The 15,446-nt window shown below is 43.2% G+C and overlaps 1 protein-coding gene across 1 annotated transcript in view; it reads left to right on the top strand.

Annotated features, from left to right (window-relative positions):
• Nucleotides 1-283: 283 nt before the first annotated feature.
• The window catches only part of LOC100934390 (transmembrane protein 189), a 31,344-nt gene continuing 16,181 nt past the window's right edge, over nt 284-15,446 (top strand). The window contains exons 1-2 of the mRNA XM_031951620.1: nt 284-479; nt 10,280-10,399. Coding sequence (XP_031807480.1) covers nt 299-479; nt 10,280-10,399 — 301 coding nt within the window. The 5' untranslated portion in view covers nt 284-298. The remainder of the gene's footprint in view (nt 480-10,279; nt 10,400-15,446) is intronic.

Raw genomic sequence — 15,446 nt, 5'->3', positions numbered from 1 at the left:
GTGCCTGGGGCGGCGCCAGATGTGCCCCTCCTCCCTCCCTCACCCGCACGCGCCGGATTGGCCAGGTTTTCGATCGCGCCCGCAGCTTGCTCTCCATTGGCTGGGCCGCCCGTGGCGAGGACTCCGATTGGCTATGACGCACAGGGGCCCGGGCGAGGCCCAGTCGCGGCGCCGCCGCCGCCGCCGCCTCCGCTTCGGCCCCTCCAGTTCTTTAAGATTCGCGATCGGTCCATGCGGTTCTGCTGGCCGCAGCTGCTGAGCCGCTAGCGAGCAGGGCAGGGGTCGCGGCGGGGAGGCCATGGCGAGCGGCGGGGGCGGCGGGGAGGAGGGAGGCGGCGAGCGCGGCTGTCCCGAGCCCGGAGACCCCTCGGAGCCGGGACGCGGGCCCGAGGGGGAGGAGGCGGCGGCGGACGGCGGGGGACGGCGCTGGGGAGCGCAGCACGCAGGGGCCCGCGAGCTGGCCCAACTCTACTCTCCAGGTAGGACAGCCGGACGGTGCCGGGCCCTTGTCCGGCCGGCGCGGCATCCCTGCCCCTGTCAGGACCCCCGACCTCGCCCAGCCCCCTCCCCCTCCTGCGTGCCCACCCCCGGGCAGCGACCTCCACCCCGCCCGGCGCTCTCCCGGGGGAGGGACCGCGAACCCTCCCGCCGCAGCGTTCCTTCCCCGAGCCCTCGGGGGCCCGCTGAGAGACCTGCCGAGCTCTCCCCCGCAGTAACCCTTAGATTAACCTCGCGGGGAGAAGGCGATGGATGCCCTGGGCCATCTGGTGGGACTCGCCGTGGAATACCTGCAGGCCCTTCCTTCCAGCCCCGGGACCCCCAGCTCCAAAGAGATCGGGGCGTTTGGTGACCTGCACGGGGAGAATCCGGTGCCTGTCTGTAGCCTGGGGGGCGGATGTGGGAGAGACCTTGTTTTTCCCCCCCGTCCTCTGGAGGTGGGGGGGGGGGGCTTTCATGGTTTGTTCCCCTAAAGGCCTGAAGTTCATCCAGCTTTATACCGAGATCTCAACCCTCCCTTCTTTCCCTATGCCCAGCTAACCCCCCTGCCTAACTCCCCACCCATGGGCTGCTCACCCCCTGGGCCTCCCTCTGGCTCCTGGGCTCTTTTCACATCACAGATTGCACCCTTCCAGCCAAGGGCAACAGCAGCATCCCCAGTGCCTCTTCCAATGAACTCATTTCTTAGGTACTTTTACTTTCCCCCTCAAGGTCTTCCTACCCAGAGGTTTCCAAAGCTTTGCCATCTTTATATTGAGGACCCTACTTCCTTCCTCCAGGGGACTGCAGCCCTGTGCCCAGAGGAACCTCCATCCTCTCCATTCTTTGGCCTTTGCTCCAGGCCTAACCCTTTTCCTTATTCAAAGCCTCTGGGGTTCTCTGGCCTACCTCCCAGCAAATCTCAAGCGATGTGATTGTGATACCTAAGAGGGGAAAAGGAAGTTGGCAGGGTGCTACTGACATTTCAAAAGCTAGATGATTGCATTTCTTCCCCTGTAATTGAGGAGGAGGATGGGAGCAGTGCTTTAATAAAGACATCATGACATTTGGTCAGGTGGCCAAACTCAGTTCCTTCCCTATCCTGCCCAAAGCTGAAATTCTCAGAGTTGCTGCTGCTGCAGTGAGACAGTCCTTTGTTTGCAAAATGCCTTGTCATTTTCCCCCCTCATTGGTCCATCATCCAAATTAATTGGGCACCTACTGTACATAAGAGGTCTGTGTTAGCTGTTGTGCAGAAGGAGGCCTGGACATGGGTTGGTATCACAGAGCCAGGGCCCTGGCTCAGTTAATGGCACAGCTCCTCTTATTCAGCTTTGGAGCCCTGAGGCATGTCTGGACTCCCCCAAGTTCATAGGATCACTCAGGTAGACTAATAGCAGTGTCCCCACCTCATAGTAGTTGTGACAAAAATTAGTTCTTTGAAAACCGTAAATCTCTAGATAGGCTAGGTTTTTTCCTCAAGCTCTGTGAGGCAAGGGCTGTGTCTTATCTCTTAATGTTCTGCACAATGTTCTGGGCATAATAGTTTCTTAGAATAAATGAATGTTTGAATAAATGAGGTGGGAGCCCCCAGCCTTCTTCTGGGCTGCTTATCACTAACTAACCTTTAGCTTTGAATAGGGGAAAGAACATAGAATGGGAAATCAGAAGACCCTGGTCCTAGGCCCAGATCTGCTATTATCTAAATGAATGACCTTGACAAGTCCTTTGTTCTTTTTGAACATCAGTTTTCTTTGTTAAAATGAATTTGGACTAGATGTTACCTGAAGTCCTGTCTATCAGCAGCTGGTCTAAGATTCTGTGATCACTGGGCTGTGACCCTCCGCCTCATTCTCCAGCCTAATCACAATACTTCTTAACTCCTGCCTCTCTCCACCCTAGAGAAATAGCATATATCCCTTTCCCCAGGGCTACACACCAAACTCTGTACTTTGGTCATCTGGTGACTGACCGCTGTTCTCTCCACCTTAAAGCCTACCTGAACTGTGACCTTTCTCCAACCCTCCCAAAGGGAAATGCCAACTTGCTTTCTTCCCTCACCTAATTTTCTGATTACTGTCTGTTTTACTTTGACTACGGCCCAAGTACCTGGGCATCTGATTTCACCAAGTACAGTCCCTAGCAAGGGCCCAGTTCATAAAAAAATGGCTGTTATGTTTTCACAAACCTCATCACCAGACCTGATGTCTTAGACTCCAAGAAACAAGATAAATTTGGGAGAGAAGACAGGCTAGGGCAGAGCTAGAATGAGAAATGTGTTAGCACATTCTTGCTCCTGACTTTTGGTCCCTGGTTAGTCTGGTTTCTCTGAATTCTTTTTTAGTAAGATCTCCATCCTGATGACTTTTTTTTCCTGACCTTGAGACTACTTTGTGATCAAATAGTTCTTGTATTTGCAGATAATCCTATAGATCAGAGTAGGAGATGAGTTTTGAAATATTATTTCCCCATTTCTTTTAGAGCATCTATTTTTGACATGTTTGGGGATATGGGAAATCTATGACCCGGGAAGTTTAAAGCCCTTTGGAACACTTTGTTAGTTACCTTTCTGACATACACCAGTAGGGATGGTAAACAAACTGGATTACTTCTTATCCCCTCTCTGGGCCTCCCTGTCCCCTATAAAACTAAGAGGTTGAACCAGAAGATCTGTCAAGAGTTGTTTAAGCATTTTTTTGGAGGGGAGCCAGGCAATTGGGGCTAAGTGACTTGTCTAGGAACACATAGCTAGTAAGTGTCAGGTGTCTAAGGTAGAACTTCAGTTCGGGTCCTCCTTACTCCAGAGTCAGTGCTCTATCCATTGTGCCACCTAATTACCCCCAAGTATATTTTGTGATGATACAGAATGAGCAAGTAGTTGTCCAGGATAATCATGGCTGTGCAATCTCCTTCTGCACTGCCACCCTATAAGGGCAGGATATTGGCCAGCAGTTGGATCTCATTTCAACTCTCCAAACAGTTAACATGCTGGGAAAATCAGCTCCCCTGCTACACGGGATGGTGAGGACACCATGATCCCACCATGGGAGTCATGGAATGTGTCATAATTAGAAGAGACTGTTAGTAGAATGTTATTACAGCTTCACAGATCATCTCTGGGAATCTTGGTCATAAAGGCTTAACTTAGTTATCAGCTCCTACTTGAAACCTTCCCCAACTCTCTTCCAACTCTCCTTTCAGTTAAATATTCACTCCCTCCTTAGTTGTGCAGTTATTTCAGTCTTGTCCCACTCTTCATGACCCCATTTGGGGTTTTCTTGGCAATGTTACAGGAGTGGGTTCCATTTCCTTTTCCAGCTCATTTTACAGATGAGGAAACTGAGGCAGGCACAGTTAATGGTCTTATCCAGCATTACATAGCTATTCCAATGCTCTATCCACTGTGTCACGTAGTTGCCTATATTATTTACCTTCTACTATATTCATTTGAGGTAAGACTAATTCAATTTTGTTCTGTATCCTCAGCAGCTTTGAGGATATATAGCTTTGCCTGTAAGTGTGTGGAAGCCCTCTTTTTTAGAGAAGGAAATTCATTCAGTGATATATTAAGATGCCACATATATAAGTTAGATTTTTAGTCATGGAAAAGGAAGAAGGCTAGCTAGTTCTAGCCCGATTCCCTTTTTCTTAAGATCCCTAAGAGGTTAGGTCATTTCTGTTATAGAGGTGAAGGGGATCAGTCCTGAGGCTGACCTTTAAACTCAGGCTTCAGTATTAGTCCCAGGACTGCTCTGCTTTTCAGTCAGACATTACCTAACCCTTGAGAGAGGCAGGGAAGTTAGGGGATGATGAGAGTGGTGATTGCTTACTTTATTTTTCTTCTCTAATGAGAGAATTTTCACAGGGATAGGAGGGACATCTCTTAATGGCCTGCCTGAATGGTGTTTGCTAGGGTAGAGTTTGTTTTGTGCTATTTGCACAAGTCTAACCCTGAGCCTCTCAGGCACCTGACCTCCCTTCTTCCCTTTAAAGGTTGAAACCTCCTTTGCTGTCAGGCCCAGATCTGGAGTAGTTATGAGAATGCTTGGCCTCTTCAGGGATGAGAAACCTAGGCTTCAGTCACTAGGGAGTGAAGAGCTGGGTTCCCCATTTCACCTTGCTTTCTATCTTCCTACAGTAGGAAGTTTTCCTATGACTGGACCTGAGGCCAGCCCAACCCTCAGTTTCATGGGGATTTGAAACACTAGCAGGAAGGAGCATCCAGAGGAAATATGTTGGTGACTCAGCCAAGTGTCTCCTTAGGACTGGGAGGGTTATTTATTTTTTTGTTCAATTACCAGCAGGGTAAGACAAACTATTGAGACAAAAGTAAAGTCTCTTGTCCCAAGGTGCTATTTCTTTTGACCACTGCAAGTAGATAAATGCAGGACCAGGTTCCCTTCGAAACCTGGAATTATGTGAAACTTACATGTTCTAGTAAAAGAGGATTGGTTTAGTGTCAGGAGCTAGATTTAATTCCCAGGTCTGCTAATTACTGCCTGTGTTCTTGAGCAAGTAACCTCACTTCTCTGGAGCTCAGTTTTCTCATCTGTTAAATGAGGGAGTTGTACTGGATGCTGTCTAATGTTTCTTCCAGTTCTAAATCAGATGATTTTCTGAATGACAAGTGGGTTGAGGCCAGGAAGGAGAGGGTGTATTTTGATAGAGAAGACATCAGACACAGCTTCCCTTCCTGCCTTGTTATGGTCAAACAGCTACTACTTCTTCCTGCCACCTTTCTGGCTCAGTATCTGTCTTTGAAACTCAGCAGGAGGACTAACAAACAAAAATCACATGTATATATTTCCTCCACATCCTATCCTTTGGTTCCAGATCTCCTTTATTTTGTTACTGTTGTTCTCTAATTAGATTTGAAACTAAGATTTCTAGATGAATAGGAATCAGAAAGGGAAAATAGGTTGACGGGGCTCAGAGATGCCTTCTAAATGCCAAATGGCCCAGCCACCCCTTGGGAAATGGTGAAAGTCAGGGGTTGAGGTGGGGATGGGCAAGTGAGAATTATAAAGCTGCCTCTGTATCCCAGAGGCCATTAAGCCCCCATCTAGCTATTTAGGTCCCTGCACCCTAGTTTCTGGCATTTCCAATGTTGTCTTTTTTTTTTTTTTGGTCGTCATATAGATCCTGTTGGATTGAGGGAAAGTTAGCTGGTAATCAGTCTTCTGTCTCTAGAGTCATGGAATGCCAGGATTGGAAGTGTGAGAGATGTAGAAGACCCTTACCCAAAATGACTATTCGGAGATCACTCAGTAGAAAGCAGAAAGGTTGTTTGTTAAACCTCGGGAGATTGCGTCCCCTCATGAGATAAGAAAGAAACCTCGTGGTAGGAGGGCTCATTTAGATTTAGAACATAGAGCTAAGAGGAGCCATGACTATCTAACTGGTGAGTAACAGCTAGAATTAGAACCCAAGCCTACTGCTTTACCCATGGCTATTCTGTCTTAGACTTTCTCTCTCTGCTCTGGTTCTGATTCTGCCTCTGTCTGTCTGTCTCCCTTTCTCTTTTCTCTTTCTTCCTCTCCCCATTCTATACAGCTCCCTCTCCCCCTCAAAGAAGAGTCATTCCTTTCTCTTCTGGGTAGAGATGTGGGTGTGAATAGGTAATTGTTCTAGTTGTTGTTCATTTGTATCTGACTCTATCAACTATATCACATGTTGTTGTTCATGACCCTGTTTGGGATTTTCTTGGCAAAGATACCAGAGTGTTTTGCCATTTCCTTCTCCAGCTCATTTTACAGTTGAGGAAATTGAGGCAAACAGGATTAAATGACTTGCCCAGGGTCACACAGCTTTTCTCGGGCTGGGTTTGAACTCAGGAAGATAACTCTTATTGATTTTTAAGTCCACCACTCCATACACTGCACCACTGAGCTGTCCCATTGTTGTCATATAAGAATATAATTTTAGAAAAATATGATGGGAATTTAGAGGCCATTGAAGCTAAGCACCCATTTTACAAATGAAATTGAGGCACAAAGAAAGTAATATATTTAAGGTAAGGGAATATGGGTCAGAATTATGGGTCTCCTGACTACAGGTGGAGCTAATCTTTATTTTCTACCAAAGCTAGATTGGTGGAAAAGACTCCCCCAGCAGGAGAGTGGGCACAAGCTTAAGCATAGTCAGATTTCTTTAGGTCGTTTTCCTCCTGGAGCCCATGTTCCATATTATCAACCTGAATCTTGGCCAGCCTCTGCAGAGTTCCATCGATAAATTGCCTGTGTCTGCTTCCTTTGTCCACACTGATAAGCTCTCTCCTTCAAATTAAGTAGTTCATTGTTTCTGAACTGCCCTCTCAAAAAGCAATATGGTGTAGTGAAAATAATATTGGATTTAAAAATCATAAAATCTATCTCTGCCAGTTACTAGTTGTATGAGGGTTGTAGGGGATGTTCAGAGAAGACTAGCATCTTTAGTAATGACATCCACCCTCAGTGTTTATCTTTAAACCAACTCTCACCTGTGGCTCCAAGAAGCTGTAGCATGCACAGCAGCTATACCCTAAACTAGGATTTAGGATGGGCTAACCTAGGTTGAGGATATCTATCTTATCCTTTGGTGAGATAGAGGGATGTCTGCCCCAAGCACATGAAGACTCCCACCTTCCCACAGATGAAAATAATTTGTTCCAATGACCATGAAAGGCAACTGAAGCAGGTGTTATGGAGTAATTAGAGCTTGGTAAGACTTAGAAAATTCTGTGGAAATATACTACATCCCAAACTATCGTCAGTGGTCCCGACTTCTGTCTTGCCACTGGACTTCGATAATCTGAGTGAGGCTTTTGACTTTCTGCAACTGCCTCGCTTAGATCCAATTCACACTCGAGTTAAGACATCGTCTCTGATGCATCATTAGGATAAACAGGAGTAACAGCTGCATGAGTTTGAATCTCACTTTCTTCATCTCTAGAATGAAGAAATGGGACTAGATAATCTTTAAGATCTATTTTTATTTACCAGAGTGTTTACTGTTCTAGTTATTCTAAATCTCTGAAATAGCTTCCTGATTTCTGTATATATCTAGCTGCCTCCTTAAGTCACTTCTTATTACTCACTGTTTCTGAGCTGCCTTCTTGTTTGTCCTTGTTTTCCCTCACTGTTCTTTGTACCTGGTAGATAATTAATAAGTGGTCTTTGTTCTTGGGGGTCACCTTATGAAAGGTCTTGAGACCCTAATGATTTAGAGTTAGGATATAGAGTTGGAATAAACCTTAGGGGTCATCTGGTCCAGGGGTTCTTACCATAAGGATCATGAATTTGTTTTTAAAGTTTTGAGGGTTGTATTTCAATAATAATCCTGTGTGTTTATTCTGTGCATTTAAAAACAATTCTGAGAAGTGTTTCATTAAAAAACTTTGATAGGAGTCCATGACATAAAAAAAGTTAACCTCTGGTTTGGTCCATACTCCTTTTAATGTGCTGTTTTTATTTTCAGTTAAATGTTTTATTGATGACTTTTTAATATTACTGTCTACTTCCTGATGATCCTCTCCCTCTGCACCCCCTATCCTCCACACACATACGCAACTCAGTAAAACTCTACCAAGTAAAGAGAAAGTTCAGGAAACAAAACAAATACACACATTAGCCATGTCTGACAGCATGAGCTTCATCCCACACTTCTGCTCTTCTACCTCTTCTCTGAAAGGAGAGAAGCATGCACCTGCATCAGACCTCTGAAGTCATTAGTCACAGGCAGTGGTGTGTGACAGTTCCTATTTCTTTCAGTGTTGTTTCCCTTGACATTGTATGGTCATTGTGGAAATTATTCCACTGGTTCTGCTTACTTTCTTGTGCTTTAGTTCATACCAATTTTCTCCAAGTCCTTCACATTTGTCATTTCTTACAATCTTATATATTCTGCTATGATCATATACCACAATTTGGACAGCTGCACTCCCTCCCTAGTCAAAGGGTAACCATTCTGCTTCCAGTTGCTTACTACCACAAAAAGTGCAGATGGGACTTTTCTATCTTTAGTCTTGAGGTATATACCTTGAAGTGGTTTCCTTACATCAAAGAGTAAATACTTTTTACTTATTCTTCTAGTGTTCAAACCCCTCATTGAATAGAAGAGAAATAGAAGGAAAGTGACCAGAGTCTCTTGGGTAGTAAGCCAGTATTTGAACCTTTTTAGGAAGACATGTCTGAAAGTATTATTTCAGGGAGATCTGTTAGGCATTCATCAAAGTGGTACATACAGTCATGGGGTGATGAGGGCCTGGAGAAAGATGCAGGCAGTGGGACAGATAAGAAGTAACAGTGGAGTGACATTAAAGGAAACAGGAGGAGGAGTAAAAAATTCCAATTCAGTTTTTTGTTCAATAGATACCTATTGCATGCAAGGAGAACTGGAGAATTATGTTGCAATTGACAGAAAAGGTCCAGAAGGAGAGCTCTTTTTTTTTTTTCTTTCCTGAGGCAATTGGGGTAAAATGACTTGCCCAGGATCTCACAACTAGGAAGTGATAAGTATCTGAGGCCACATTTGAACTTGGGTTTTCCTGACTTCAGGGCTGGTGTTCTATCTACTGTACTAACTAGCTGCCCCAAGGAGACCTCTTTTTAGGGGCCTGTTCATGAGTTCATGGTCCTGGTGGGATGGCAAGGCAAAGATATCCAGTAGGCATTTGGAGATAGAGTAATAGAAGTCAGAACAGCAGTTAGCTCTGTGGATGTAGATCAGGAGATACTGCTGGAAATGCAATAGTTAGTGAGATTGAAGGAGGGAGACAAAGCAAAAATAAAAGGGCCAAGGACTGCATCTTGGGAGCTGTCTGCATTTATTCCAAGAGGTAACAGAACAGGCTAGAAAGGAGGAGAACCAAAAAGATGCTCTATCATTTAAGACAGGAGAAGGGATGGTCTATACATGTAACCTGAGAAAAATGCTTTTGGATATGATCAATAACACCTGCTTTCTAGAGAGAAACTATTTTCAGAAAGGTGGATGGAGTTCATAAAAACTTAGGATTTAGATCTGGAAGGACTTCAGAGATATTTAGACCATGCACTTATTTTCCATTTGGAGAAAGTAAAGCTCAAAATAGAGGTAATGATTTACCCACAGTCATATGAGTAACACATAGCAGAGGCAGGATTTACATACAGGAACTCTGACTCCAAATTCAGTGCTCTTTTTACACCAATGCCTCCTGGAAGCCAAGAGTGTAAAGGGTTAAGGTATAAAGTGAGAAAGTAGAAGCAGTTGAGAGTATAGACTTCTTTTTAGAAGTTTCATGGCTGGACTGTCCAGCGTCTTTTACATTGAGAAGAAATAATGATCATAACAACTCCTTAACACTTTAAAATTTATTAAAAAAAAAATTCTTTATCACAGCCTTCCCCTGTAAGGAGTACTTGTTAGTAACTCTACTTTTCAAATGCAGAAACTGAGACTCAGAAAGTGATTTGCCTGAGGGAGGTTTCACAGCTGGCATATGTCAGAGCCAGGTTTCAAAGCAGGGCCTGCTAACTAAGTCCACTATTTTTTTCCACTGGGGCAGGGTAGGAAGGGCAGTGATTTCTGTCTCCGTCTGACCTCTCCATGGGAACACCCAGTTCTGTTCCAGCCTCCAGAAGCTACAGTGCACCCTGCCCAGCTCCTAGCAGACAAAGCCTGCCAAAAGTCCTCCCTCGGACATAGGGGATAACCCAAAACTCTGAGGGGGAGAGAGTGCTGGCTGAGCTCCCACCGTCAGTCATTCCCAGGTCAGGTCTGTGTCCCTAACGGGAATGAGCTTCAACCTGCTTCAATAGCCTCTCTTCTGTGCCCCCCACAGGCAAGCGGCTCCAAGAATGGTGCTGTGTGATCCTCTGCTTCTCCCTCATCGCCTTCAATCTGTGCCATCTCCTGCGGCTTGCCAGCCTGGAGCACACACATCTGGTGCTGCTGGGAATATGTGAGTGTATGAAAAAATCAGGATTTTTTGTGATCTGAGCAGGGGAAGAGGGAAGGGAATGTATTTTTTGTGCCTTCAATCTGTGTGCAATGTTTACCTATAAAACTGTATAATGGATCATGTGACACCTGGAAAAGGTGGCCAGGGGAAGGGATAGAGAATCATATTCATGGAAAGGTCAGGGTGATGTAGTAAAAAGAACATTGGATTTGTCATGGATCCTGGCAGTGACCTTTCTCCCTGTTACTGTGTGCCCCTGGACAAATCTGGTCTACATCTTTGGACCTTCTCTTTTAGAGAGAAAGAGATCACCCTCATTGAACTCTAAGGATTCTTCTTGCTATACTGATGATTTATGTAACATAGTCTGCAAAGTACTTTTCCTCAATTGTGTAATGTCATCAAATAATGTAGGCCATAACAGGAACCAAGAATCTAAGATCTTTTTCTAGATAAGATAGAAAAACTGTTCTGAGTAACTTCTTCCCTCTAACTATTTGATTGTTAGTCTCAGATTATTTCTGAATTTAGACTTTTTTCCTTTATAAATCAAGATCCTCTTTTTCAATTTAAGATATCTCAGCTGTGGATGAGGGAAAGAGGTAAAAGATTCTAGTGGTTTGGGTTGTCTAACATCCTACCTCTAGAGAGTAACCAGGCTAGAATTCAGGTCTGGGAGTCTGAGAATGAGGGAGGGAGTCAAGTTCCTAGTTTTAATATGTATTTATTGCTTGGAAAAGGGGTGTCAGTATGGTATAGAGGAATGACCACTGGATTCAGAATCTAGTCTTAAATTTCTGCCACTTTGCAACTTCAAACAAATCACTTTAATTCAGTGCCCTCGAAGGTTCCTAAGAGCTTTCGATCCTGTGAGCATTCCTTTGGGAAGATATTTCTTGCAGCAGGGCATAAAGCAAGTCAGAGTGAAAAGGACCATTGAAAGGCTTTTGCATTTGTCTGCGTGTGTGGTATGAAGGCCCAGACAAGAGTTGTGATAGTGGGTTGAAAAGGAAGTAAGAAATGTGGAGTCATTATAGAAGAATTTACAGGACTTGGTAGGGGCTCATGGAAGTCAGAAACCAATATGGCATAGTAGAGGAATGAACCCTGAATTGGGAAAGAAGGAAGCTTTTAATCAAATCCTGTCTTTTTTTTTTTCTTTTCCCCATTAATTTGGTGTCTTTGGATTAGTCACTTTTTTCTCAGTGTCAATCTGAGAAATTGGGCTAGCTGAATTCAAAGATCTGTATAGAGTTCTGAGATGTTCTGATTCTATAAGCTTCTTTCCCAGTAGAGAGAGGACAGGGACTCACTGGCTAACTGCCCAACCGCAGCCTCCCAGGCATTCACTTCCTCCCATCTCCCATGGACGTTATGCTGGGCCTTTAATGCATCCTTTTTACTACTCTGGGGCTTACTGTCTTTAGGCCTTTATGTTAAACCACTTCCTGCCTCCCTCTTTTTGAAGGACATGACTAGAACTATTGGTCCTAGCTCTATTAAAATGAATAGTTGATTTAGGTGCTGTGTTGGAATAGATCAGGTGAGAATGAGATGTTTGGTGTGGGGCTGGGAGGAGGTTGTGTTTTCTCTTTAACTCCAAATTGGTCTGCTTGAGTTTTATGACCTGGGGACTTAGATAACGAGATCAGGGTTCTGTCTCTCTTGTTCTGTAGTCCCTTTAGAATAGAAATTGTGGTTGTCAGAGTAATGCAAAAAGACTTCTCTCATTCTGATAAACCACTTGGATACAGCTGGCAGGCAGGAATTTCCAACCTGAGTTTAGGATGCTGGCTCAGCATAGTTTAATAGAACAGAACATTGGATTTAGAAGACCAATCCTGGTCCTGCAAGCCATTTAATTGTGGGGGGCCTCAGTATCCTTCTCTGTCAAGTGAGGGGATTCTCCTAGATTCCTTCTAACATCTATTATTTTTTAAATTAATATTATACCATTTTGAAACTATATTAAAAGAACTATAAAATTGTGCAATTGATCTGACACAGAAATATCACTACTAGGCTGTATCCTAAAAAGATTAAAGAAAAAGGAAAAGAACTTCTATTGAAAACATTGGTTATTAATAACTAATATCTTGGAGATTCAGAGGTCTCCCCTTTTTCTAAACCCATTTTTAAAAGTTCATTTTTCTTGAAGGAAATTATTGATAATGAGATTGCATTGGTCAGATCCCAATATTCATAATATTACAAAGAATTTAATCTAGAGTAGGGAAGCCCATTGTCTAGATAATCCTAGACTGCCAGTAGTCTGAATCTTAATCTGTATATAGTTTGCTTTGTTTTTTCTTTTATATCTTTTCTTTACATTTAACATTCATTTTAAAAAATTTATTTCTAAATTCTTTCCCTGTCTCTTGCCCCTTCAGTCCCACCCATTGAGATGGCAAGCAATATGATATAAATTACACCTGGGAAATCATGCAAAAAATGTATTTTCATATTAGCCATGTTATAAAAAGTAATAATAAAGGCAAGAAACATAAAGTTTAAAAAAAAGTATGTTTCAGTCTATATTCAAGAATTCATTAGTTTCTGTTAGAGAGCATTTTTTCATCATGGGACCTTTGGAATTATCTTGGATCATTGTCTTGATCACAGTAGCCAAGTCTCATAATTGATGATTGTTACAATATTGCTGTTACCATATACAATGTTCTCTTCACTTCAGTTCACCTCACTTTTCTTTAGTTTACTTAATCTTACCAGGTTTTTCTGTCACCATCCCCTTCACCATTTTTTATGGCACAATAGTAATCTATCACAATCATATCTCCAGTTGTTGGGTGACCCTTCAATTTCCTGTTCTTTTGCCACTATAAATATTTTTATACTAACTTTTTAAAAGATTCAAGAGACATAGTTTCAGGGTAATTTTTAATCATTGATTTTCATTATTAACTATTAATAAGGCCAGAGAATTATTAATAAAAGGATGGTCATTTGCCTGTCTCTCATAGATCAAAGACAGTCTTGGTGATAGTTTCACAGCTTATATGTCTTTTGAAACAATCGGTGGTCAGTGAGGGGTTGAAAATGACCCTTGCTCAGAGAAATTATTTGTGTTCAGACTACTCCCAAAGTCTAGGGTTATCTAGACAAAATGATCTGTCTATAGAAAACAATGTACTTCCCTACTCTAGATTAAATTCCTTGAAATGTTGGGTGCACCATTGCAATCTCATTATCAATAATTTCCTTCAAGAAAAATGAACTTTTAAAAATGAGGAGTTTAGAAAAAGGGGAGGCCTCAAATCTCCCCAAGATATTAATTATTAATAATCATTTTTCTCAATATCAGTTCTTTTCCTTTTTCTCTGATCTCTTTAGGATATAGCCTAATAGTGATATTTCTGTGTCAGATTGATTGGCATAATTGTATAGACCTTTCAGATTGTTCTCCAAAATGGTATATTGGCTTGGTTTTGTATATATATTTGTTTGCATGGTGTCTCTCAGTTTAGATTGTAAGCTTCCAGTGGATAAAGACTGTCTTTTGCTTCTTTTAGTACCCCCAAGTACTTAGCATAATGTCTCCTATAATAATAGGTACTTAATACATGTTTATTGAATTGAATCTTTTTTAACTGTTACTTTTATGATCCTGTGGCCATCCATCCTGTCTCTGACCATTGTGGACTTGTATGCATTAAGGATTTTAAAGAAGCACCTGGGGATGATGAAAGGTCCCTCTAGTTCCAAACACCTCTGCAGATGGCCTAGAGCTGTCCCAGCTGACTAGGGTTGACAATAGAGAGCGGGCCATGAGAACACCCAGGGATGCCTCACCCAGTTACCTGGAGGTTTCTGGATTCTTATTCCTGAGCTGATTATTAAAGGCTTATCTTTGTAGGGGAGAAGTCAGAGGCTGGGTACATGTCCCTCAGGATAGCTTTCTGATGTCTGCCAGCCAGCTACTAGCAGCCCTCGTACTTAGGTCTTTTGAGAAAGCATGAACACCATCATAGTTTAGTTGTAAAAAAATTTAAAAAGTAAAACTCTCAAAACTGGTTTTAGAGTCAGAAGCCCCATCCAAGTCACAGCCCAGATACTTAATAGCTATGTGACCCAAAGCACACACTTCACTTATACTTAGTGTTCTGATCTATATTTGTACTCTTGCCTTATGAGGGATGTGTGTTTGTGTGTGTTTGTGTAATGGCACCTTGGTACAGTGGAGTGTGCTCCAATTAGTATCAGAAGGTCTGGGGTTGAACCCCAGTTACTCACTGCCTTTGTGTCCTTGGACAAATCTTCCTCTGTACAATGAGTATTGAACTAGATGGCCTCTGAGATCCCTTCCAACCTTACGTTTATGATCCTACATAAATGTGGATTATTGTTGTTCATGTTATTGAGGTTGAACTGTTTTCGTGGGAGTCCTGTGGAGAGGTTTTTCCCAGTAATCCCAAAAATTCTTCTCCCCAGCCTTTAGCTGTTCTAAGCAAAGTTCTGAGGTTATCGAGACCTACAATGGCAGAACTGGAAAAGTCTTTAGATAAAGCTCATCTGGCTCATTTCCTTCATTGATCAGAGGGAGAAACTGAGGCCCAGGCCAACTGATTATAAGTCCAGCATTTTTTTTTTCCTCTTTAATATGATGAGGAGGTATTGGATTCAGGTAGATCTTGGCAGTCCTGGTAATATTTAAACTTCTTGACCTGCAATTCCAGAATCACCTATTTGTTCCTTTTCAAAGGGTCCACAGCTTCATTGATCAGAAGGTACCCATAAAGGCAGTTATGGAGCAGTTATTGCTACCAACCCCTCCCTTCCCCCCCCCCCCCCCCCCAAAATGTGGCCATTGAGCTCTGCCCTTCTCGATCTCATTAAAGAGCTTCTTGTTAACCTAAGCCGATACCACATAATCGGACTAATTTAAGCTGCTGGGGCCTATGCCTGAGCTTTAGGAAGGAGGGTAATGGAAGAGAGAGGGTGGGAGAAGGAAAGACCCATGTCCTTTGGAAGTTTAACCTTTTCAGAGTCCATGACTACTCTATTTCAATCCATCCCTCCTTGACTTTAT

This window comes from Sarcophilus harrisii, chromosome 2 (assembly GCF_902635505.1).
Source record: "Sarcophilus harrisii chromosome 2, mSarHar1.11, whole genome shotgun sequence".
NCBI lineage: Eukaryota > Metazoa > Chordata > Mammalia > Dasyuromorphia > Dasyuridae > Sarcophilus > Sarcophilus harrisii.
This window is presented reverse-complemented; position numbering and strand designations above follow the sequence as displayed.